Source organism: Melanostigma gelatinosum (assembly GCF_949748355.1).
Source record: "Melanostigma gelatinosum genome assembly, chromosome: 11".
In the NCBI taxonomy this organism is placed as follows: domain Eukaryota; kingdom Metazoa; phylum Chordata; class Actinopteri; order Perciformes; family Zoarcidae; genus Melanostigma; species Melanostigma gelatinosum.
In genome coordinates, this window is record NC_136644.1 from 8,871,528 (window position 1) to 8,895,095 (window position 23,568).

The 23,568-nt window shown below is 45.8% G+C and overlaps 2 protein-coding genes across 2 annotated transcripts; one reads left to right on the forward strand and one right to left on the reverse strand.

The window, feature by feature from the left end:
- Positions 1 to 251: 251 nt before the first annotated feature.
- On the forward strand, positions 252 to 9,932 carry ptpn9b (protein tyrosine phosphatase non-receptor type 9b; the record flags this gene model as incomplete). Its single annotated transcript, XM_079278614.1, has 13 exons — positions 252 to 284; positions 3,107 to 3,250; positions 3,629 to 3,718; positions 3,974 to 4,098; positions 4,641 to 4,746; positions 4,856 to 4,966; positions 5,060 to 6,012; positions 6,164 to 6,254; positions 7,691 to 7,760; positions 7,863 to 7,941; positions 8,039 to 8,189; positions 8,487 to 8,694; positions 9,068 to 9,932. 13 exons carry the CDS (start codon positions 252 to 254, stop codon positions 9,289 to 9,291), a joined length of 2,385 nt encoding a protein of 794 aa, XP_079134740.1. The 3' UTR covers positions 9,292 to 9,932.
- A 3,443-nt stretch (positions 9,933 to 13,375) lies between these two features.
- adamtsl7 (ADAMTS-like 7) lies at positions 13,376 to 21,513 on the reverse strand (the record flags this gene model as incomplete). Its single annotated transcript, XM_079278615.1, has 12 exons — positions 13,376 to 14,431; positions 15,688 to 15,832; positions 16,398 to 16,577; positions 16,674 to 16,847; positions 16,967 to 17,140; positions 17,269 to 17,491; positions 18,164 to 18,293; positions 18,880 to 19,473; positions 20,084 to 20,192; positions 20,325 to 20,500; positions 20,604 to 20,733; positions 21,379 to 21,513. The coding sequence occupies 12 exons, from the start codon at positions 21,511 to 21,513 to the stop codon at positions 14,277 to 14,279; spliced, it is 2,325 nt and encodes a 774-aa protein (XP_079134741.1). The 3' UTR covers positions 13,376 to 14,276.
- Positions 21,514 to 23,568: the final 2,055 nt, after the last annotated feature.

Below are 23,568 nucleotides of genomic sequence, written 5' to 3' on the forward strand. Positions count from 1 at the left end.
TAAATACAATAAAGATTTTGAACTGGATGTGGTCAGTCAATTATTCTGATTCAGTTTATCAATCGAATGGGTATATGTATGGACAAATAGCCTACAGTTTATTAATTGTCAGTAGCAGCATTGATAAACGCAGATTTTCTATTCACGGTGGTAAAATCTGCCTTCATATGAATGCTTATGGGCAGTCTCGGGGTGTCACGTGACTGAGCGGCTGGTGGGCGCGCCCGCTGCGACGTTGCGGAGGCTTCAAGATGGCGGAAGCCCTGACACCTCAGGAGCAGCTGGTAAGGGTCTCTTTACGGATTTTTTTCCTCATCTCCCCGTCGTGTTTAGTGTGTACACGTGTTACCTTCAGTTCTTCTCTCACCGGGGATTTTTTCCGTATGTTTTGTCACGGTGAACGTCCCTCGGAACGACATGGTCTCGTAAACAGCCCTGGCCCGTTCGCACCCTCCCGAGCCGACTGACTCCGGTGTGACTGACAGCAGTTAGCATGTGTGTTAGGATGATTGCGTTTGCTAGCAGTAGTAAGGATCACTTAACTGGCTGTGTGCCACAAACGCTCGCTTCCCTGATAACCCAGCTTTACGGAGACCGTAAATTGTTCATGTAGATATGGTCTTGTCGCTAATGTCAAGTAGCGACACTGAGGTCCCTATGTTTTGCTCCATGCATGTGGCTGCTCGTGTCTTAAACGGTATCGTTAGCCATCCAGCTGCCACATGTAACCTAGCTGCTAGTTAATGCTAATAGCTATTGTTGACTTGCAGGGAATTTTCTCGACAGCTGTCTTTCTACGCGTTTAAAGTCATATTGGTCAAAGTGTGAAGATTAAAAACGACCAAACACTGATTACCTTCAGTTGTTATTGTCATTATGTACCATGACACGGTTAAGACGGACAACGGGAGTGTTTGCTGTGAGCCAACTAGCTGGTTAGCTCGTAGTGCTCTGCCTAACGTTATCAGATTTACGGTCGAGAATTCACAGAAGTGATCCTCCGGTTCCTGGCATTGTTGTTGCCATCACTTTCTAGTAAAGGGGGCCGGCCCGGCTTTCAGAGCAAACATCAAATGTCACGCATTAATTGCGATGACAGCTTCGTTGCATAGCTACTTATTTTATCTCTATGAAGCATTCGCAAGGTTAACTGATCTGTATGCTTATTTACAGGACACGCTTGTAGCTTTACTGCTCACCAGATATGCCCGTGTGTCTCTTGGTAGCTGACATCACTTTCCCAGAGTTGCTGTTGCAAACCTTTTGAAGGTTTAGCTCTCTGCTGAAATCAACGACTTGTTGCCTTTGCCTTGGATTAACCCGACAAAGGCTAGCAACCATCCCAGTGTTCAGACACTTGTGGTAGCAAACGTTAGGGTTGTGATTTAAGTGTTCCCTTCCCAGGCGTGCTATAGTGCCCCAAATCCTGAAGTTTATTCCAGCTTTACTTATGTTTTGGCAACATGAATTCAGAGGAAAACATGTGGTGCAGTAACAAAACTTCTAAGTACCTTTTAAATCACACATTACTTTTAAGTCCAGGTGTTGTGACTGGATAAATGACCACATATATAGTTTTTTTTTTTGTTTAGACTCAGTTTTGTGCCGACTACAGTGTTATAATGCGGGAGTGTGCCACACTACCTTCAATAAAGACATTCCTTCTGACATCATGAACAAAATAACATATTACAAAATCTATCTATTATGAAATAGAACATTCAGGTAAAAAGTAGAGCAGGATGCTATTTATTTCCACAGTGAATGACATAGTCATAACTAGGGGTGCAACGGATCACAAACCTCACGGTTCGGATCATTTTTCGGATCAACAAAGAAAAGGGGAGGAGACAAATATAACTTTGCTTTCCATTACGTTCTTAATTAAATAACTTCAAGAGCACTTAAAGAAAAGAACTTTGGGCTATAGTCTTACATAAAATATTGCTATTGGGCCTGTCTAGCTTCCACTCTGATACTTCTGTCAGCACCTGCCCCAGGTGTGTGTCTGTGACTCTCACAAAGGGGGCGTGTCTGCAGCACCAGACTATGAATCTCCACTCTGCTGTGGTGAAAGCGGTCAGTCTTTTCCTTTTCATAGAGGCCTGGAACAAGCTTCACACTGAAGTGGGTGTGCGTGAGGGGATTTTGTAGCGTGGCTCAAGCATTTTAACCAGATTTTAAAATCCTTTGTTTTCCACACCGGAGTGTCCCCGTCGCTGACAGACGGGATGGTGGCTCTTCATATGTGTGGACATGCCGATGTATTGCCGTTATCGTATGTCTTTGTCTTTAAATAAAGCCTACATACCGTAATGGTTTTGTCCACCACCCTCATCAGTCATTATAAATTACAGGGAAGACAACATGCTCCCAAACTTGCGACTTAAATGACTGCTTTATATCTGTTCACTGACACTCTGCAATGATATTCGGGGACTTGTTCCTTGAAAAGGAACAGCAGCAGTAAAACTTTATTACACACTATGATGATTGCACTGTAAAGTGAAAAGAAAAAATATACTCTGGTGATCCGAACTGGTGAGGGGTGATCCGCACGGATCGATCCGAACGGATCACGGATCGATCCGTTACACCAATAGTCATAACGAGTGTCTATGTTTACCCGTCATCGAAGAACAAAAATTGATCCTGAGACGAGCTGCGTCAGGGTTTGGGCACATCTTCACATCTCTCAAAGAATTCATAGGGAAACCCATGCATTTGGATTAGTTTTTCACTTGGCATCTTCTTCTGTGTCCCGCAGCGGAGTAGATTTAAAGTTTTGTACGTAGCTGATGAGTTAATCCGATCCACCCATTCATAGACTCTCCTTGTGCTGGTTTCATATTTGGAGGACAGACTCTCACCGTGGTGACAACAAGCCGACTGTTGTCTCCTGGCGTTTTGAGTGTCCTCTGCATCGTCCAGGGCCACAGCCTGCCGCTTCCATCTGCATCACACATTTGTTGTAACTTTGGCAGGCAGAGAACTCAAGAGACTCGTGCGTTTTCTTTGTCTTCCAGTTGTCTGACCTAGCTTCTCTCTGTTCTTTGTCACACCTCATCGTTGTCATTCTGTCTCCTCCGTTCTCTCGTTTGTCCAGGCTGTGGAGGAGTTCCTGGGTGAGGTGCGAAGCAGGGAGCAGCCTCACAGCGCTGGGCTTGTGTCCCAGCCCACAGCTGTAAAGTTTCTTATGGCCCGCAAGTTTGACGTCTCCAGAGCCACCAACCTCTTCGAAGCATACAAGGTACTGTGCTTTGATCCGTGACAAAACGGAGATGAATATTTCGATTATCAACAGAACCCTTCATGTCTTCGTTAGGGCTAAATGATCTTGAGAAGATATTCAATTTCTAGTTTTACGACCTGACCTTTTTCCTCAATATTGCAATTTGGTATTTGAATTGCGAAAAATGTCTTCAGGCTTATTTCTTGGTGGAGTATAAACTGGAATCCGTCAATAAAAACGCTCTTATTGTAAACTGGAAAGCAGCATGCTTGTGCAGCGTGATGCACGCCATTGTTAAAAAGTTTTAGATGCTGTTTTTGTGCATACTGTTTTAAATTGCACGCTAATGACTGTCCGCTTCCCTCCCCTGTCTCTCTCATCATATATCAAAATTAGAACACAAGAATCAAAGAGGGCATCATCAATATCAACCCTGACGAGGAGCCCCTACGCTCCGAGCTGCTGAGTGGCAAATTTACGGTCCTGGTGAGTGCGGATGCAATTGTGAGCCACCCTGCAGGATACCCAGAAAATGATGCGCATGCTGGTCATTTTGTACGTCAGTCGGCACGTGTATCCCTGCCTCTGTCTTTTTGTGAACGTAGGTGGAGTAAAAGATGGCCAGAAAATGTGCACGTTCATAATCTGAATTTATAGCCGTCCTTTCTCACAAATCCAAAGAACGGATGCACAATTGATGAGAGTTTGCATGTATGATGATTTGTTGCATGTCCCCACCAGCCTGGCCGTGATGCAAAGGGCGCCGCTCTAGCGCTCTTCACGGCTCGTCTCCATCGGTCAGACGTCACCACCCACAAAGCTGTGCTGCAGGCCATCATCTATCAGCTGGACAAAGCCATAGAGAGGTGATGCCCTACCGTCATACATACAACTAAACATTACCGGATCTCTAATGCCGTGTTCACACCAAAAGCAAAGCGGATTTTCTGCCTCGCGCTACTCACATGGCTCATTTTGTGTTTATTTGCGTCAGTTGGAGACAAACAACTTTTCGTCAACCATGGCAGACATTATAGCCACTATTGCTGCCTTGTACATGTTGTGGAAGTTCCAGATGTGTCAGAAAACCAAACATTGTCCTGTCTGGATTTCATCTGGAGTATTCACTGTATCTAGCAAGCAACACGTCAGCTGGTTTACTACAGCTGTATCAACCCAAAATAAACAGATTTTTACCATGATTTCATTGCAGTTAACAGATAAAAAGGATGCTGATTTGTAAAAAGTCTGAATTCATGCTTTTTTCGGGTCTGGACGCAAGACGCTCGACTGGCGTTTGCTGTGAACACGCCGCACGTTTTCTCTCAAGTATGTTAGAAAATGATATTTATTACTTATGGCATGCTCCTTTTGGCCCCTCTTATTCTTCTTCTTCATTGCTCAACAGTGCACAAACTCAAAGAGACGGACTCATATTTATCTACGACATGACCAACTCCAGCTATGGCAACTTTGACTACGAGCTCTGTGAAAAGATCCTCAATTTGCTCAAGGTAAATACAAGAAACTTGCTTCTGTTGCTCTCAGATCTCAAGTTGTCAGTGTCAAAAAGGTCTTTCTGAAATAAAGAGACCCTTTTCATCATTTGGATGTATTTCCTAGGGGGCATTTCCAGCTCGTCTAAAATGTGTCTTCATTGTGTCGTCGCCTCTATGGTTCCGAGCCCCTTTCACGGTCCTCCGCCTGTTTCTGCGCGAGAAGCTGAGAGAGAGGGTATGTGTGTTTGTTTTCCGTATGAATTTCGTCATGTCGTAATGACGTTTGGTCGTCATTTGAAAAGCGCTTTCTCTCTTCCCCATCCGCCAGGTGTGCACAGTGAAAGCTCACGAGCTGGCCAGTCACATCCCAGTCTCCTCCCTCCCCGAGCACCTGGACGGGACATCCCAGTACAGCCACGTGGCTTGGATCCAGTCGTGCATCAACGCGCACACAAACACTGTTCCGGGCGACACGCAAGAGCACGACACGCACGACTGCGTGGGAAGGCTGCTGCGCTCCTACAGGTTGGAGTGCAGCAACGCGAGCGCAGGCGCCACACCCCCCCACGGCCACATCAGCACGCAGCTGGGTTCCGAGTTAGCCGGGGCTAACTCAAACTGCTTTGATGACAGCAATGCCAACTCGCACAACCACTGCGGTGTGTCTGAGGGCAGGACTCAAGACCTAGGTCAGTACCAACCGAGCCCGCAGTCTGCTGCCAACAAGCCGCAGGGGAACCACCAACACTGGAATGGCTCAGCGGTGTGCGGGGCCAGCGTGGCCGTCGGCAGCACGAGTCCCAACGCCAACATGAACGCCTGTGGTCGCCAAGCCCCTCCCCAGTCTGACACGCCCCCAGAGACGCCCCTCTCCCAGGTAGGAGATGACGACACCATGGACGGGAAGGTAACAGACTCCGCCCGCGGGTCTCTGAGTGACGACGCCAGGGAGGAAGACGAAGAGGAGGAGAGCGAGGAGGAGGAGAGCGAGGAGGAGGAGGAGGAAGAAGACGAAGAAGAAGAAGGGGTGCCTCCGTTGCCCCAGAAGTCGTTGCCTCGCCCGCCGCACCAGCCGTCGTCCCAGTCCCCGCCCCTGTCGTCGTCGTGGGGCCCCGATGACGAGGACAGCTGCGTGGAGGCATCTATTCACGTGCCAGAGCAGGGGGGCATGACGGTGCACGATCTAGTGGAGTACGTGAAGAGAAAGAAGAAGAAGGGGATTTATCAGGAGTACGAGGAGATCCGGAAGGAGCCACCAGCCGGCACCTTTGACTACTCCAAGTAAGAGATAAAAACATTCATTTTTTCTTCTGTGTGCTTTATTTTCAGTCTCTCTGTACCAAAGCGAAGGAAATGTACGTGACGGATAACGCATCAGCCCACTGTTTAACATCTCTCACGTCACCATTGTATTCAATTCTGCCTTTTCCAGGAAACTGTCCAATCAGATAAAGAACCGGTACAGTGATGTCCTCTGCCTGGACCAGTCACGGGTGCGACTCTGCCAGCTCTGTGATGACGAGGTATTTACCAATCCATCCAACATTACTGCGCCCTCTCTGATTTCAGTGATCTCCAGATTCATTTAGTTCACAAAGTTTCGCTAAAAGCTATTACTTTGTTGATGACGGATGATTTTAGGGATGTTTGCCGTTGAATTGTGACTTTGCTGCCAACCTCAGGCCTCTGTTCCACCTTCTCATAAGAAGTATGTTTTAGTAACAAATCAGAGAATGTAATGTTTTTATGTTGGATGTAATTAGTGGTGGGCACTGAGCATATGAGCAAAACATCAGCGGTACACATAAATGTTGGAGAGTTCGGGTCTCTTTGTGATGTCTTCGTCCTAATCTGCTGTATCTGTGCGGGATTGGAAGGTGGAATGCTTCACCGTATCGTATTTTGTGGTTAACAGGAAAGGCCTGTTTTTTATTTGGCAACCTGTGTCTTATTTTTGTAAAATGAGTACAATGTTATTGTAATGATGGCCAAAAAACTAATGGAATCAAACCAGGTTGTAAAAAGTCCCTCAGACAAAATAAGAGAAGTGGTCTGGCTTTAGAGCACATGTTGTTGTTGGCTACTAAATTAATCTCAATAGCTAAAGAATTTTAAGATTGACTGAATCAGCTTTAGATTCATTTCGTGTTATTTGTAACGATTGACATTGTTATGTGACTCCAGCTTACTGCAATTAAGTGACTGGTCTAAAATAGGCCAATAGGAATGAGCGTGTAACGGACTGTAGCTGATCAGTGATCCGTACGGCTCCCGTCGCTGATCTCTCAGAATGCTACATTGTGACCGTTCAACAAATCTGTGTTGCAGGAGCGCTAGTAACGTTAGCAGCACCGGAGCTAACCGCTAACTTACGGAGGTTCTGTTGAGTTACATCATGATGCGTTCATTCTCTATTCAGTAAAAGTGAGTATTGGGCAAAAGTAAATTATAACGTTGTCATGATGTGTTCAAATGCAATCTTGTAAAATGTAGTTTTTGGTGAGAAACCTGAATAAACCAAGTTGTTTTCACAGCAATATAAAATAGATATTAGAGAGAGAATTATGAGACGTTAAACTTCCTAACACTAGCTGCTTATAATACATCAAAACTACTAATGTATCAATAAAAACAATCTGTTGTGGTGGTTGAAATCATTTTTTGGGACAATGGTGAAAAACAATTGTCAATGGCCTCGTTAAACCAGCTGCTGGAACAAAACAAAACTACAACAAAAACTGTATCCGCCGATATGGCTTATCGACGGAAGAAAAACATAATAAGAGCTGAGAGCATCTGTAAAAGTTATAGATACGCTCCCTTTTTTTTCATTGATGATCCGTGACCGCGATCCGTTGCACCCCTGATAGTAATGTTCAATGTCGTCCTACGGGAGCCAGTCGATCCGAGCACCGACCTTTGAGTCTCACCCCTTTTTTTTCTGCTGTGTGTTTTGCAGACATCAGATTACATCAACGGCAGTTTCATGGACGGGTACAAGAGGAGCAACGCCTACATTGCAACTCAAGGTGAGCAACTGTTGACAAAAAAACCTACGGCCCCATTGTTTATTGTCGTCCATGCAATAATCACTTCTTTCTGCTCTAAGCCCACTCTCTTGTGTCCTTCAGGTCCTTTGCCAAAAACGTTTGGTGACTTCTGGCGCATGGTGTGGGAACAGATGGTACTCATCATTGTCATGACCACCAGGTGAGACTCTTTTCACGGCCGAGTCACTTCAGTGTCAGAAGTGGTAGCCCAAGTGACAACAGTTCCTCAAAACGCCGTGTGGTTCTGTGCGTCTCAGGGTGGTGGAGCGCGGCCGAGTCAAGTGTGGTCAGTACTGGCCTCTGGAGGAGGGCCGGACCGAGCAGCACGGATACTTCCTGGTCAGGAACACGCACATCCAGGCCTTCCAGGACTTCAAGCTCTCCCATCTTGAACTTTACAACACACAGGTAAGTCACACCAACTGCATTAGGACTTTAAAAAAAATCTCTGTGTTCATTTGAGATGGTGAAATAAAAAGTATCTTTATTGGCTTCAGAGGTTTTAAACATTTGAATAAAAGAGAACTCCAGGTTGTTGGGTGGCTTCGTCAGGTGGATCTATTCAGTTTATACCCACCAATTCCATGTCATTTAAGAATATTACTTGCCGTGGATATTGTCCCTCATGCTCGTACATGCCGCTACAAAAGAGAGTCTGATATCTTGCTGTTCTTTCTTCCGTGAACCTCTGTGACTTCTCCTCAGTCTGGAGAGAGACGGGAGGTGTGCCACTACCTCTACGTCAGCTGGCCAGACTTCGGCGTGCCCAAATGTGCTTCTGCCATGTTGGACTTCCGTGAGCACGTGCTTCAGAGGAGGGAGGCTGCAGTCCAGAGCCTGGGCTCCAGTTGGACGGGGCCTCCAGGGGGCCCCCCCGTGGTTGTGCACTGCAGTGCCGGCATTGGCCGCACAGGTAAACAAAAATGTACCACTGAGACATACCGTTGTGTTTATGCAGAGACCTTGTTACTGTGAGGTATGTGACTGTGTTGGCATACAGTGTCGCTGTATAACAAGAAACACATTTTTTAGAATTTCGTGGTCAGAAGTCACTGTGACCTCACAGAACAAGTTCATGGCCATAACTCAAGGTTCATAATCTGATGACAATATCACACAAATGTCTTAAATGATGACGTGAAGACATTTTAGCCGTAACATGACTGGTTGGCAGAGGCATACAACGGCGAAGCGGTAATTGTAGTGTATCACCTGCTTTAGTACGAGTTACTTCTTCTTGTGTAACCTGTCCGTCTTCTTTCTGTCCACCTATGCTCCCCGACCAGGCACGTTCTGCACCCTGGACATCTGCCTGTCCCGGCTGGAGGACATCGCCACGGTCAATGTCCGTCAGACGGTGCGGCGCATGCGCACGCAGCGGGCGTTCAGCATCCAGACCTGGGACCAGTACTACTTCTGCTACACGGCGGTCGTCGAGTACGCCCAGCGCCACGGCAAACTGAGCCCAGTGCAGTGGTCCGACTCCGACCTAGAGACTGACAGCGAGTGAGGGACACGCGGAGGGAGAGAGAGAAGCGGAACGGGGTGGCCGAACCTGAGCCGAAGTCATAGGAAGGAAAAGAGTGAGGAAGGACGTTTCAGATGACTCTTCTGCCATAGGAGAGACAAAAGGATGGAGATGTTTGTTTTGGCTCTTGAAGTGATGATACGGGGTACATCCCAAGTCTCTAAATTCTCATTTCCTCGCTCCTCAATCCTCGCTTGAACCGGAAGTTGTTCTGCGTCGCCATATTGGCGGCCGTCCCAAAGCTCTTATTTAGCTCGGAGAAGCGAGGAGGGAGGAGGGACCTCGGAGGAGCCGTGAGCAAGGAACCACGAGAGCGGACTTCCAGGAAGTCTTTTAACGGCCGACACGCCCCCTCATTGTTCATCAGTTATGTGATTGGACGCTGCAGCTGATCGGACTGACTGACTGGAGTTTAACACCAGAGTGAAGACAGATCACAGAATAAACTCAAGCTTTATATTTGATTAGGTTTCTGATTCAACATCTGGTTTAAATAAATATTCATTGTAGTCTGAACAACAAAACAACCACAAACAACTTTCTTCATTTATTAGAAAGATTTGTGTTTTCATGATCTGATATTTCCCTCAATAACATTTATTATGAATACAATTAAAGTCAGAGAGAGCTGGAGAGACGAAACAATTTATATATATATATATATATATATATATATATATATATATATATATATATAATCTCATTACGTCATTCCTGAGTGTTTGAGTTTTATCATTTAAGAGAAACAATAATCATATTCTGGGTTATTTAATAATGACGCCACAATTTCAAAACGTACAGATGCAAATAATTCATAAATACGACGATCACATTCCACCGGTAGAAATGGATCCTGAGCTTCTAAACGGGACACAGTTTGTTAACACTACAGAGAGAAACACCTCTACAGTGGTGATTACTGTGCGTCTTTATTAGTATTATTAGTTACTATTATTAAGTACAGTGATCATGTGAACAGACACAAACTTCTCAAAAGTCTCTCCAGCTGTGATCAGCTGATCCTCCCTCATCAGAAACAGACGTGGCTTCACGTGACGCTTCAGAGGAAAGGACGTCTCGTGTATCTTAAAACATATTTCCTAGTTCCTCTCTCCTTGCATGGTTTCCTCCATGCATCCCTGGTGGGAGGGACTAAGACGCAAGGAAAGGACCCAAGTGAGGGAAACGGGGATGCAATTAAGAGACTTTGGATGTACCCACAGACTGCCACGGTTGCTCCTCCTTCACGTGAACAGATCGACGGAGGAGGTGACGAGCCGGAGGGGGAAATAAACCAGACCTACAGGGAGTGGAGACTGCGTGTTGCGTCAATGTTTGCGCAAGCTGTCCTGCCAATTTCCACGCCCCTTTCCACGCCCCTTTTTATTTAGCAAACTACAGGGGGGACTTGGCCTGCCCTGAACATGTCTTGTTGACAAGAGTTGTACGAGTTGTAGCATTTTTATATTGACTTGCACATGAGGAATGACAAACTTGAACTTTACCCCTTGAAGCCCTCCAAACCCTTTTACTTTCAATTTCTTGTTGCTTTTCGACCCTCGACACGTCTGTGATCGCTGGTCATGTGATTGGTGTGAAAAGGTTAAAACTTGAAAACGTTTTTTTTTTTTTTTTAAGAGGAAATGGTTGTTTGTGAGCAAATGGTCATACGTGACAGTAGATCAGCATGAGCCATTTAGTCTATTTCTGTTTTTTTCTTTCCCTCCTTTTTTTTTTTCCTATGGTGCATTTTCTATGTGTGTTTCATATCTGTGCATATGTAGACTAACTTTTCAAAGCCAAAGTCCTCAACCTGAATGCTTGGATGTACTCCTTACTGAGATATTATAGACTGAAGCTAATGTATATTCTTGTAACATACATTATTGTGCATAATAACAACCTCTGAGAGAACAGCAAAAAGAAGAAGAAGCCTTGTTTAATATAATTGACTTACCGGTAAGCGTGAGAAGAAATGTCTATGTAGCGAGCCAGGCTAAGACAAAATACAAAAAGGAGTTCTGGTATTAAAACTGATATCGTATTGCAAATCGGTGTGATTAGTCAGGTCCAACATCATCTTTACTGTTGGAGCGTTCTGATTGGACGATCCCAAGTAATTTGGCCTTAACTTGATTCACTGCCTCGTCGTTCTCAGACCTAAACCATACCTGAAACTGTAAACCTTTATTTTCCCCTTCTTTTTCGAATCGTACCCCCTTGATACTACAACATTACATTCGTCATTTAGCAGACGCTTTTATCCAAAGCGACGTACAATAAGTGTATTCAACATAGGTATTCAAGAGAACTACTCGTCATAAGTGAATCTCCTTTTACAGCCGTTGTTTGATTCTCGAGGCATATTCTGCCTCAAATAATTGTGCCTTCAAGTTCTCCTCAGCTTAACGTCTCGCTGGTATAATAATAACACCCAAACGAGTGCACTTGAATAGCACACATTGACTGTGTGTCGCGCAGGACACCCACATTTTGCCTATAGTCCTGCACGTAGCGCGCTACTTCCTGGAAGTAGTGAGTTATCTGGGACCGAGCTGTTCCACACTTGGCTATTATTTTATCATTTGACCTAGTGTCAAAGATCCGTTTCTGGGTTTGCATCTGGTAAATTATCATTCAGTAAAAAAACGATCGACTTTATTTTCTATTTTTTACTGGATTGTATCCTACTATATTTATGTCTTTGTAAAGCTTCTACGATATCAAAATTGGTGAATGTTGGTACGACGCGACGGAGAAAAACAAAGTCATAGCATTTGATAAGCTGAACAAATCAGATGGGGGGGGGTTGAAATATATATTTTAGTTTCTCACAATGAGATTTTAGTGGAAAGTGTCACTTGCCATTGTATTTTCAGAACTGACTTGTATAAATGGTGATTGTTCAATTCTAGGACAATAAGGGGTGGGGGAGGGGGGGGCTAGGGGCGGGAATCTAACGAGTATGTTTTTAAAACAGTTTATTGTTAAATACATTAACATTTATTTTAACTTCTTGTATTGTCTGGTACTCAATGCCAAGGACAAAGCAAAACGGAGCTATCGAGAGTAAAAACGAAATGGCAAAAAAAAAAAAATACAAGTGGCTGCCATTTCTGTTCACAAAACCCCAGCTCGGTGTCTATTGGTAAAAAAAATAAAAATGTATATATATCTAGAATGGGTTACGGTTATTGAGCATGGAAAACGAGCCTTGAATGTTTTTTTGGAGGGGGTAGCGGTGTCTGAGCAATTTAGTCGCGACACACGTGGATATTGTTGGTGAATGTGGACCCGCCATCCCTCGATGCCCAGGCTCGCCCTGAACACTTGTTCTCCCGTCACACACCCGCAGCAGCCGAACCAGCACGGACCAACTGCAGCCTTGCATCTCCGGACACAAGAGAGACCTCGGGGACGTTACTACAGAGTCTGCATTTAATGTTCCTTTCTGTGTTTTAAAAAAAAAAAAAATTTAAGTACTCGTGATTGAATTCTGGCCTTTTACATGCTGTCGGCCCGGCTGTCCCATTAAAGCAACAGTATTACTATCACGAACGCGTGACGGAGCTAATGTGACCTCTTCTTGACTGGGTGCTGTGGTGCAGAGTGACATGTCCAACCTAGTCTTCACTTTCCATTCAGAGTTGCTTTTTTATGTTATTGGTTGCTAATTACCTTACAAAACAAGATAGTACACTCCATGATGTACTGTTTGTACTGATGTAAACAAACCTTTCACAACAGCAGGCAACATATTCATTTGACGTCGAGTGGATGATATTTCGAATGTGTTTTGAATTTTTGGCCACTTTTAAATTGACCCTTTGCCAGCTTAACTATCTTTTTAATATGTGTTGAAAACACAAGATTTCCCCAGCAGCACACATGTTGCTTTGGGGTATAACTGAACTATTCAAGGTCAGTGTTAATAATGGTTGGGACTGTTTGTAGTGATGTAATGGTCTTATTGGTGGTGGGGTGGGGAGCAAACAATATAATACATTCTGTTAAATCATGTCTACAACATCTGTAATAATACAACGAACAGCAGCTTTGTGCCACAAGTTATACACTCTTTATTAAGAATTAATATACAAGCTCATCATAAATGTGACCGGTCCGGTTTAAAGTTACTCTGAGAATGAAATCAGGGTTCCCACCCATTTTACATATTTCATACTTTTCCAGAATCAAATTTTTCAAATTTTTATGATACTATATTGATCCCGGAAGGAGAAATTTGTCTCTGCATTTGACCCATCCCTGTATATAGGGAGCAGTGGGCTGCCAATGACAAGCGCCCGGGGAGCCGGGGGTTCAGAGTCTTCGACACGTTCGACACGTCCCAGTCAAGGATCGAACCGTTTATGTGAATAAATTGTGTTGGCATGTATGTGGCCAGAGGATTATAGCTTGTCTCATACAAATGAATTGAAACCAAACTAACAGAGGGGATGTTCATGTACAATCCACCACGGAACTAATCGTCCATTGATGTTGTGTCGCTCTTTATAGGCTACTCCTTGCCAAGCTCCATCTGGCTCTCTCACATGGTGGTGAATACCAACCAACCGCCATGAGAAAAGACACTGCCTGTGCTTTATCATCAACTTATTTTTTGAAACATTCTGAATTTCATATTTTAGAAAAACAGAATAGGGGCAATAGTCTGGAAACAAATACTTTCCATTCATTTTAACATATTATCCAGACCTGAAAATGACTCAAATCAAACTCCATACTTTTCTGTATAGCGTAGGAACCCTGACTCGAAATTTCGATGTCGTCAAATTCTCACAAAATGCGTGTGTGTGTGTGTGTGTTTTGTCACAAGATTTTTCAAAACTTTCAGGTTCATCCAGTTTGGTGTGAAGACAAAACAAGTTAGAAGAGAGCAGCCGGTCGGTGAATCTGTCGCAGGCCGAACCGACTGGATGCTGAACCGTGCTCTCCATTCAGCGGCATCACCTGCGGATGTGGTTCTTTAGGAGTGAGCTGGGGTATGTTTTCTGGACTCGGGAGCAGGAGGCGCAGCAGACGCTCCTGTAGTAGGTGTACACGCAGAGCCGGGCTTGAACCACCACCATGCACTTGTGATACTGGTCGCTGCACGATGGATCTGTGAGGGGAGAAAGAGGAGCAAGTGAGACAAAGTGAGGGGGACAACGGGAGACGCAAAGTACACTCTTCCACTCGGGGCTATCTACTACACCCTTGGGGGTGTTGGTGCTAATACAATGTTATGGGCAAGGCTGCTTGGCACAAGACAAAGTCCCACCAAAACTGCAAACTCTTGCAAAATAGTTCGAACGTAAATTACTGTATAAAGGTGTTGACGTTTGGCATTAGATTCAGTTGCTTTTTGTTATGTTAACTAAATGAAGGCACTCGTTTCAAATAGTTAGCACATGGATTCATCAGCAAGTCATGTCCAGAGGCTGCCAGTGTATGTTAAAAACGTGTGTGTGATCCAATGCCAGAGTCCTTTCATACTGTTCTGCTAACTGAATGAAGCCACTTTGTAGTTGTCAGCCCGTTGGTTCTTTACCAAGTTTGGTCTATGAACAACGTTTTATAGCTATTACAGTATTAACAGCGTTGGTTCAGGACTGTATGTTAGGTTAAAGATCAGGGTTGGATTTTTTTTTTTTCAGCATTATAATTGCATTTATTTTTATGAAGCCCAACTTATACTACAGCTGGCAAGTATTGATGGCAGATAACTGTACCATCACTGATTTTGATGCTGGCATATGTAGGCAGATAGGGAAAAAAAGACAGTCCAGCAGACTCTATTGTTCACAATACTCTTAGAGCAGTGAGTTGGCAAAGCAGACATAGCTGAGCATTTGGTGTTTTGAATTGCTGTTGTGAAAAAGTTGTTCCTCTGTGAAATATAAAACCTCCAGTACATGCATCCTCACCATGTCTCTCACAGTGAAACACACAGAGCATGTGGTGTACCCTGTAAATACATGCTTAGACACCGGTAATGCATGTATTGCGACGTCTTCGGGCAGTAGCAGCCACACTGTCAAAATTTCCTGCGGAATTTTCTAGTTATTAATTATTGTTAATTTATTATTTTCTATTTAATTCCCCTTTGTTATAAAGCCCCCAAAATAAGAAGTCCACCTGTGTGTGTCACGGGATCTGAGAGGACAAGATGGAAAGAACATGGCACCCCAATAAACCAAGAGAGGACACTAAAAACAGAGCTATTTCCTCCCCCTGACCCCCGTGTTCTTCCCGGTTGAGACGGTATAGGCCATCGTCATCATGGCAACAACATCAACAGAAATCTCACCCCCAAACAGCTGCTCTCGCGTGGTAACCGCGGCTGTAGTAGGTACGACACGTGCTCGGCAGACTTACTGATCTCGGCTCCACACGGCTGCCTGTTGCATTCCTCTCGGCTCTCCGGGGTCAAACCGGGCTCACAGCGGTCGCTTGGGCTGACGTTGTCGGCGAGACAGCGCACCTCGCGCACGCGGTAGCCCCCGTTGCAGGAGCGTGAGCACTGAGATAGAGAGAGGAGGCAGAGGTAAAGAGTTGTGCACACAGTATAAATAAAGTCATGCTCAGGACTTCATGTGGACCGTCATCTTCAAGGGGTCAATTCACCCAAATTACCAAAAATAACAATATCCTCAGACCTCTGAAACATCTGCCTCCAGCACATAATAATAATAATGTCAAGAGAATTTAATTTCTGGTGTTCAAAGCAAGTAAAGATGACATTTATAAAATCTTGAATGCAAATTGTCTTTCCAGAAATGTCACTCTTGATTTGATAATCCAGGGACATCGCTGAGTACAGGTTTCACTAAAACTACATTCTAACAAAGAAATAAAGTGTTCAGGTTAAGATCTGTGGATTATCTAGATGATTTGATCATCATTTGACAAAACAATCCCAGCTAAAGGTCCACTACTCCTCTCTTCTCAGATATGTCACCAGCAGATGGAGTCTGACCCTTCAACGGTGTAAGTAACAACCACATGTCTTCATGCTGACTGATCTCTCAGAGCCTATCTAGGTAGTACATGAGGGGTTAATCATTGCACGGTGGAAGGACACTTACCGTGTTCCACTCTGTGACGTACCACTGGACACCGCATGGCTTCAGTCTGCACGGCTGAGCTGTGATTGGCTGAGAGAGACTGGAGCATTTCCCCCGGTCCGCAACCTCCACATGACCATCGCTATTGAAAATGCAAACCACACTCCGGGTCTGTGTGCCGTTCCCGCACTCTGCCGAACACTTAACACACACACACACACACACAGGTGGACTTCAAATGGATGTCTTCATAGGGTGTTTGTGTGTGTGTGTGGCAATGTGTGCGTGTCAATTTACCTGACCCCAGGGTCCGGTGTACCACTCCAGGTGGTTCTGGCAGGGACCTGACTCGCACGATGTGGCCTCTGGTGGGCGTTCCCCTTCGCAGCTGTCCAATGGGAGATCAGTCACGTGATCCATCAGGCACAGTGCCGTCCGGGTTCGATTGCCCCGACCACACTCTGCAGAGCACTGAAGAATATCGCACGCACACGTATACGCTCTAAATCAGGGCCAATTCATATGTGACTTCACTTCCTCCCCCTCACACACACACACACACACACACACACACACAGTTTCTGTGTTACCCCTTGGCTCCAGAGGGAAGTGAACCAGCTGCGTGCACAGGCTCCCATGTCACAGTTCTGCAGCGCGTCTGGCTTGAGGTTGATGTTGCACTCCTCATCTTGCTCCACGTCACTCTGGTTGCTCACGCACACCACCTCCCTCCTGCGCTGGCCCACCCCACATGGCACCGAACACTGGGGGGGACAGACAGTGGGAGAGAGGTAAATGGGGTTTTTTTAATGAAAATGTACATGTTCTGAAAGACTTGTTTATGGGTAGAGTCATGTTCTAGTAGTACTGATGCGTATGGGTGTGATCTCACCGGGCTCCACTCAGATCGCGTCTCCCACTGGCTGCAGATCTTCAGCTGACACGTGGACGTGGTCACCGGCCCGTCGGGGGACCCGCACAGCTCTTCGGCCACGGCGACTGAGGTCTCCGTCCCGTTGGCGCAAACGCGGGTGACCTGGCGGCAAATGACCTGGCGGTGCTGAGTGCCGGGTCCGCACCTCCTGCTGCACTCCGACCACTCCCCCACGTCCCAGCTGTCGGACAATCACGGAGCAAGGAAGGGAAGGTTGAGAGGAAATAAAGAGCAGCTCGCAGTCGGTCATGGAAGATGTGGTTGCACAATGAGACGTGAGTTTGGCGAAGACATTCCTCAAGCAGAGTTTGACCGAGCATGATGTCCTCATTTTGACCACAGTTATTGTGTGTGACCTGTTGACCCTGGTCTACAAGCGGCATTAGTAAGCCTCCAACAGGAGATCGTAAACAGGGACAAGCTAAATAAGCCAATTTGTGCTGCACAAGCTCAGATGTTTCTCTGCGTTCTATTACTTCTGCTGCGTTCCCAATAGAAACATATCTATTTCAGACCGACAGCCATCAGGGATCTCTGATGCCACGGGCGAAACATCTGACAGACCCACAAGCAAACGTACAGTTACTCCGCAAACACCCCGCTGCATCTTGGCGACTTGGTGAGATCCCGCGGTATTCAGCACGAGAAGCCACACCAAAGCAAGTCAGCGCGATTGACTTTGACGGGTGGCGACTGACTTACGGCTTGAATGTGTGCGAGTGATGAAGGCTTCACCATGAGAGAAACAGCACCATGTGGAACTAATGCAACGTCGTACGGGTGCGTGTGTCTCATTCTCATGGTTCGTCACCGTTGTATGCATCAGGTGTGTGTGTGTGTGTGTGTTGCTCACTATGCAGCACAGGGCTGGGTGTTGCAATCTTCTTCCTGGTTCGTTGGCTCAAGGGCGGGGTCACAGAGGTCAGCAGGAACAGTCATCTCAGAGTCTTTCTCCACACACCTCCAGAGTAACTGACGCCTGCCTGGCAAGTGTGCGGACACACACACACACACACACACACACACACACACACACACACAGCGAAGATTAAACAAGTGAATGTGCGTTTGTCTGCAGAAATATGGCTGTGTATATATACACATATTTGACAGAAGTCCATCCACCAGCAAAAATATGTTGAGGCACGTGCATTTTGCCAGCAATCTCAGCCCTTTGGGTGTGTGACATACTGTTTCATTTAAGTTTAAAACCCGAGCCAATCAGAACCCACTGAGCGGGAGGAGGGCTTAATGAGACAGGAGCTAAAACGAAGCATTTCAGAGAGAGGTTGAATACAGGTATATTCTGACAGACAATACGTTAAAAAAATGAGTTTTTTTAAACCTTAAAGCATAGTAGAGCATAAGCATAATAGAAACCCAAAATGTAACCCCAAAAGTATTAACCTGAAAATGAGCATGATACGTCCCCTTTAATTTAAGCCTGCCTGCACAGTAAATGCCCCGAATAAGTATTTGGCACAAATAAAAAAAATGCTGCATAAAAATTTGGAAAGCATCAATTCAATGTGCGGTCAGCCCGTCTTTGAATTACATGGGTTTCCTCACCTGCACCACAGGTCGAGCTGCACTCACTGCGCCCACTCTTTGTCCAGGTGTAGGTGGGCCCGGGGTCAGAGCTCACGCTGAGGTCAGAGGGAACCTGGTTCGGGTGGGGTGTCTGTTTGATGATGTCATTGTTGGTGACATCACCTTGGTGGTCCTTCTCACCTTGGTGGTCCTTCTCTTCTTGGTGGTTCTTCTCACCTAGGTGGTCCTTCTCTTCTTGGTGGCCCTTCTTACCTTGGTGGTCCTTCTCACCTGAGGGGTCCTTCTCACCTTGGTGGTTCTTCTCTTCTTGGTGGTCCTTCTCACCTGAGGGGTCCTTCTCACCTTGGTGGTCCTTCTCTTCTTGGTGGTCCTTCTCACCTTGGTGGTCCTTCTCACCTTGGTGGTTCTTCTCACCTTGGTGGTTCTTCTCTTCTTGGTGGTCCTTCTCACCTTGGTGGTTCTTCTCTTCTAGGTGGTCCTTCTCACCTTGGTGGCCCTTCTCACCTGAGGGGTCCTTCTCACCTTGGTGGCCCTTCTCACCTTGGTGGCCCTCCTCACCTGAGTGGTCCTCCTCACCTTGGTGGTTCTTCTCACCTGACTGGTCCTTCTCACCTGAGTGGGATGGGCCTAATGTCAACTACAGGAAGAACCCAAATTTGACAGGCAAGTAATAGAAGAAAGGCAGTGAAGTCATTGGGAAGGTTGGATTGATAGGTAATGGAATGGGATGGAATGAAGCATAAAGTGAAATATATTAATGTTAAAGGGTCAGCACATCTATAGCACACGCAGGTCATTTCACTCATTCCGGCTCATTAGAAATTCTGTGCGTGTGTGTGTGTGTGTGTGTACAGACTGGGATCAATTGGCACATCCTTCACTTTCCTGTTTGCATTGTTCCACCTGTTTGGTTGGTTGGTTCACCTTTATTTTTCTTATTATCATGAGTAAATATAGTGCACTATATTTAATCTAATCAAATTTTCGTAGGAGGATTTAACTGAAAATGACACATATTGGCGTTACAGTGAAATCTGAACTGAAAACATAAACACACGCACGTGTGTACACAAACAGAGGCATCTGTTATGTGTTACGCTCCCTGAGGGAAAACCAGAATATTCAGACGTGAGAAAATGGCCCCGTGGTCATTTAGGGTCACTCTAACAGAAGTGTGCGTGTGTGTGTGTGTGCGTGCGTGCGTGCGTGCATGCGCACTCACCCAGGGGCAAGACGTCGGAAGGTGGATCTGGCTCAGGAGTGAGGGGGGTGTTCTTTAAAGGCACAATGTACTCATAGTATACACTGGGACCTGGTTGCTGGTAGATCAGCTGTGGGAAAGAGGGATGGGTGAGGGGTATGGGGTGATGTGTAGCATTGTAGTACTAGTAGTATTGTTTGTGTACAGTGTACATTTGAATAATGGGGGCGGCTGCCATTGTGCGTTTCCAGTCCTTGCTCACATAAACATGCAGGTTCTCGGTCAGCGGCCCGGCTACAGTGATGGACTCTCCTTTGCGAGAGCGGATTTCGTTGGGTCGTTGGTACGTCAGCTGTGTCCCCAAGGCGGTGAAGCTGCCCTGCCTGTCAATCACCCAGTTGCCGTTGACGACGGAGAGGCCGCTTTGGGTCCGCAGAGCTGGAGGGAAAATCCCATGTTCGTGCATCAGTGCAGTGTTTGTCATGGTGAAAATATGTCTGATGTTAAGGATGTGTGTGTGTGTGTGTGTGTGTGTGTATACCCAGGTAGTTTCGGCTCTTCACTGTCTCCCTTATGCTGATGTTGCGTGCTCCTGTGGGAATCTCTGCGATCTTATGGTAGCCAACGTGCAGGAAAGTCCTGGAGAAATTCCCCGTCACCACCTGAAAGCCCTGCCAACATACACACATGCACACATAGACACACTTTCACGCACACAAAGCCACAGGCACAGGCGCTGTATGTGCCTCTGCGGCATGGCTTTCACCATCACTGGCATGCGTTTTCAACAGCGTAACCATAGATTCCGCTGGATCACTATTGCTGCTCTTTTTCTCTCGTTCTCACTCATCCATCCCGCTCTCCAACTCTTCTCCCACTCTCTTGCTGGAAATCCCACAGCTCCCCCAGTCCAGTCCAACAGTTGGTTTGAGTTGGGGAGCCTTTCTGCTCCCCACTCCTCTGCACAAGTCTCTATTTTTGCATGTTTAAAGTTGAACTGCTCTGTTGCTTTCATGTCATGTCTATCTCAACAGGCTCTTCTGGTTCAGCCTTTTTAATGCTTTTCATTCGCTTGATCTGTTGATGATTAGAGTGACAAAGAGATAATCTAAAACAAACCAGTGGTCTGTAATGCAGTTATTCCGCACTGCCTGATACTGACGAAGGATTTAAGTTTTAGCATGCATGATTAAAGTGTGACTATTATGCAAATGAATCACGAACAGAGATCACATAAACTATTAAACTGCAGTTTAAAAAGGCATGTAGCTATGTATTAATTCTTTTTTGTTTCCATAACCATGTGGGCGTCCTACCTCCAGAAGGGGTGGGCTGGCTTTGGTATGCGAGGGAAGAGCACCCGAGGGTGGGTAGAGCAGGCCGATGAGGTGGAGGAGAGCCAGAGCTCGGCCCTGCCGCGGGGAGAAAAGCTGCTGCCACAATCCAGCCATGGAGAGACTGAGGGAGGGAGGACACTCACACACAAACACACACACTTACACACACATGTTTAATGTGTGTGTGTTTGTGAGTAGGGGTTGGCTTGAGGGGTGGGAGGGGAAAAAAGGCAAAGTTTGGGAGGGATGTAAGTTGTTTTTTGCAAGTTGGAAGTTGCATCCATTTCGCACCTCAGTATGAATGCTGTGACGGCTCATAATGTGCGTTTGTGGCTCGATGACAGGCTCCTGTAGTGTATCGTGAAGCTTATCCCAAAAACAACATCTCTCCCTGTGAATCGTCATGCAGGTTTGTGAGGCTTTTGGACCCACATCGCTCTCGACTTCTTGTTTTCACTTTATAAAGCTTTTCTAGTTCTGGGTAATTCCTTTCTTTTTCTTTTTTTGTTTCACTGGTGATGGAGAAAAAGAAGGATAAAAAAACTAAATAAAAGACACCACGGTAAGAACGGCTTGGATTGGGCATAATAAGAAAGGATATGTTATATCTATTCATCAACTTAAACCCTTCTGCGTGATTAAGAATTAATTTATCAGTGAATCACTTCCAACGGATGCCAGCTTCATAGTGACTCAGTTTAGCCCGGGAAAAAACAGATCGATTCAGAAATAACTGTAAATCCACTGGCCAGGAATCAAAACCCCAACACTCCCAAAGTCTTTATCCAGACGGGCTATGGTAACATTTGCATGGACATAAATGATTGGGAGAAGTTCCAACACACATGGGTGCAATATATTCCCCTGGCTGAATCTTTTAGTTCTGGGCAGAGGACCCTTTTAGCTCTGTAAACACAATGTAGAGTAGCTCGTCTGGCTCTTTAACTTTCCACTGCTTTATGTCGTGTCGTGAGGAGAGGGAAGAGTTGTAAATATCAGGAACCACTTTAACTGTTGAGTGTTTGAAATGTAAAAGGACGGAGCAGAGGCGATGCGTTTTTCCCACCTTGTGTCGTGCGGAGAAGCAGAAACGCAACGTTTCAGGTCTTAAAAAAGCACTTTCACCGTAGATTGCCAGCTGATCGACACCGCAGCTGCTCACAACACGGGTGTGAAATTGTTATTGGCTGAGAGTCTCACAATTTTCTCGACGAACCGCTGTTTCTTTCTGAAAGCGTGTGTTCTTAGGTGTGTGTGCGTGTGTGTTTGAACCCTAAAGATATATGAGTCACACATGTGTGGATAAAGTGCCGTGATGTCCGTAACACACGGTGAATCAATCGGGTCACAGTGAAAGCAGAGTGAGTGAGAAAGACAAGCGGGCTGCGATGTGTGATTTCTGTCTGCGTCTGTCTCTCTTTGTGACCTTTGACCTGAGACACATAAGGACACTGACAAACACCATTAGGATTATAGCATAAACCCTACACATATTCTTTTCTTTCTCCGCCTCTCTGGCACACGGCCAGATCTAAGACGCCGGTCCCCTGCAGTCAATACCCGCCAGTCACTGAGCCCCCACAGAGGAATTCTGGGAGCCTACAAAAGTCTGTCAGGGAACACTGGGAATACCGTCGAAGGCGCTGCAACGTCTATTTTCCACTGTGACAGCTTAATAGCTGCCATGTCTGACTACACACACACACACACACTGTGAGTCCCTGAGAGTGACTGGAAGTGGCACAGAGGCTCTTAAACAACTCAAACAATGACACGTACCAGCATAACTTACATGCATACAGGCTGCTGCTACAATGATCTGTGACGATGATACAGTTATCATCTTTTGATGCGATTGCAGCGGAATGAACCGAACGACATTGAATCTGCTTTGATTCAGCATCTGAAGCTTGTATGTGTGAGACTTTCACTGGCAATCCCTCCAGCAAACTGGCAGGCTGGTCGTGGAAGTTCTGCGCTGTCTGTTAAAGGCATTGACTGTAACAGAACTTGTGCTCAAAAGCATTACAACCATTTAAAACAAAGAGTTTCTTCTGAGTTGCATCTTATAAAAGGACCCAGGGGGCGGGGACACCCACTGGCTTACAGAAGGTTACAGTACATTGAAAATAGGTTTTGAATGTGCAGTAAGAATGTGAGCTCATGCAG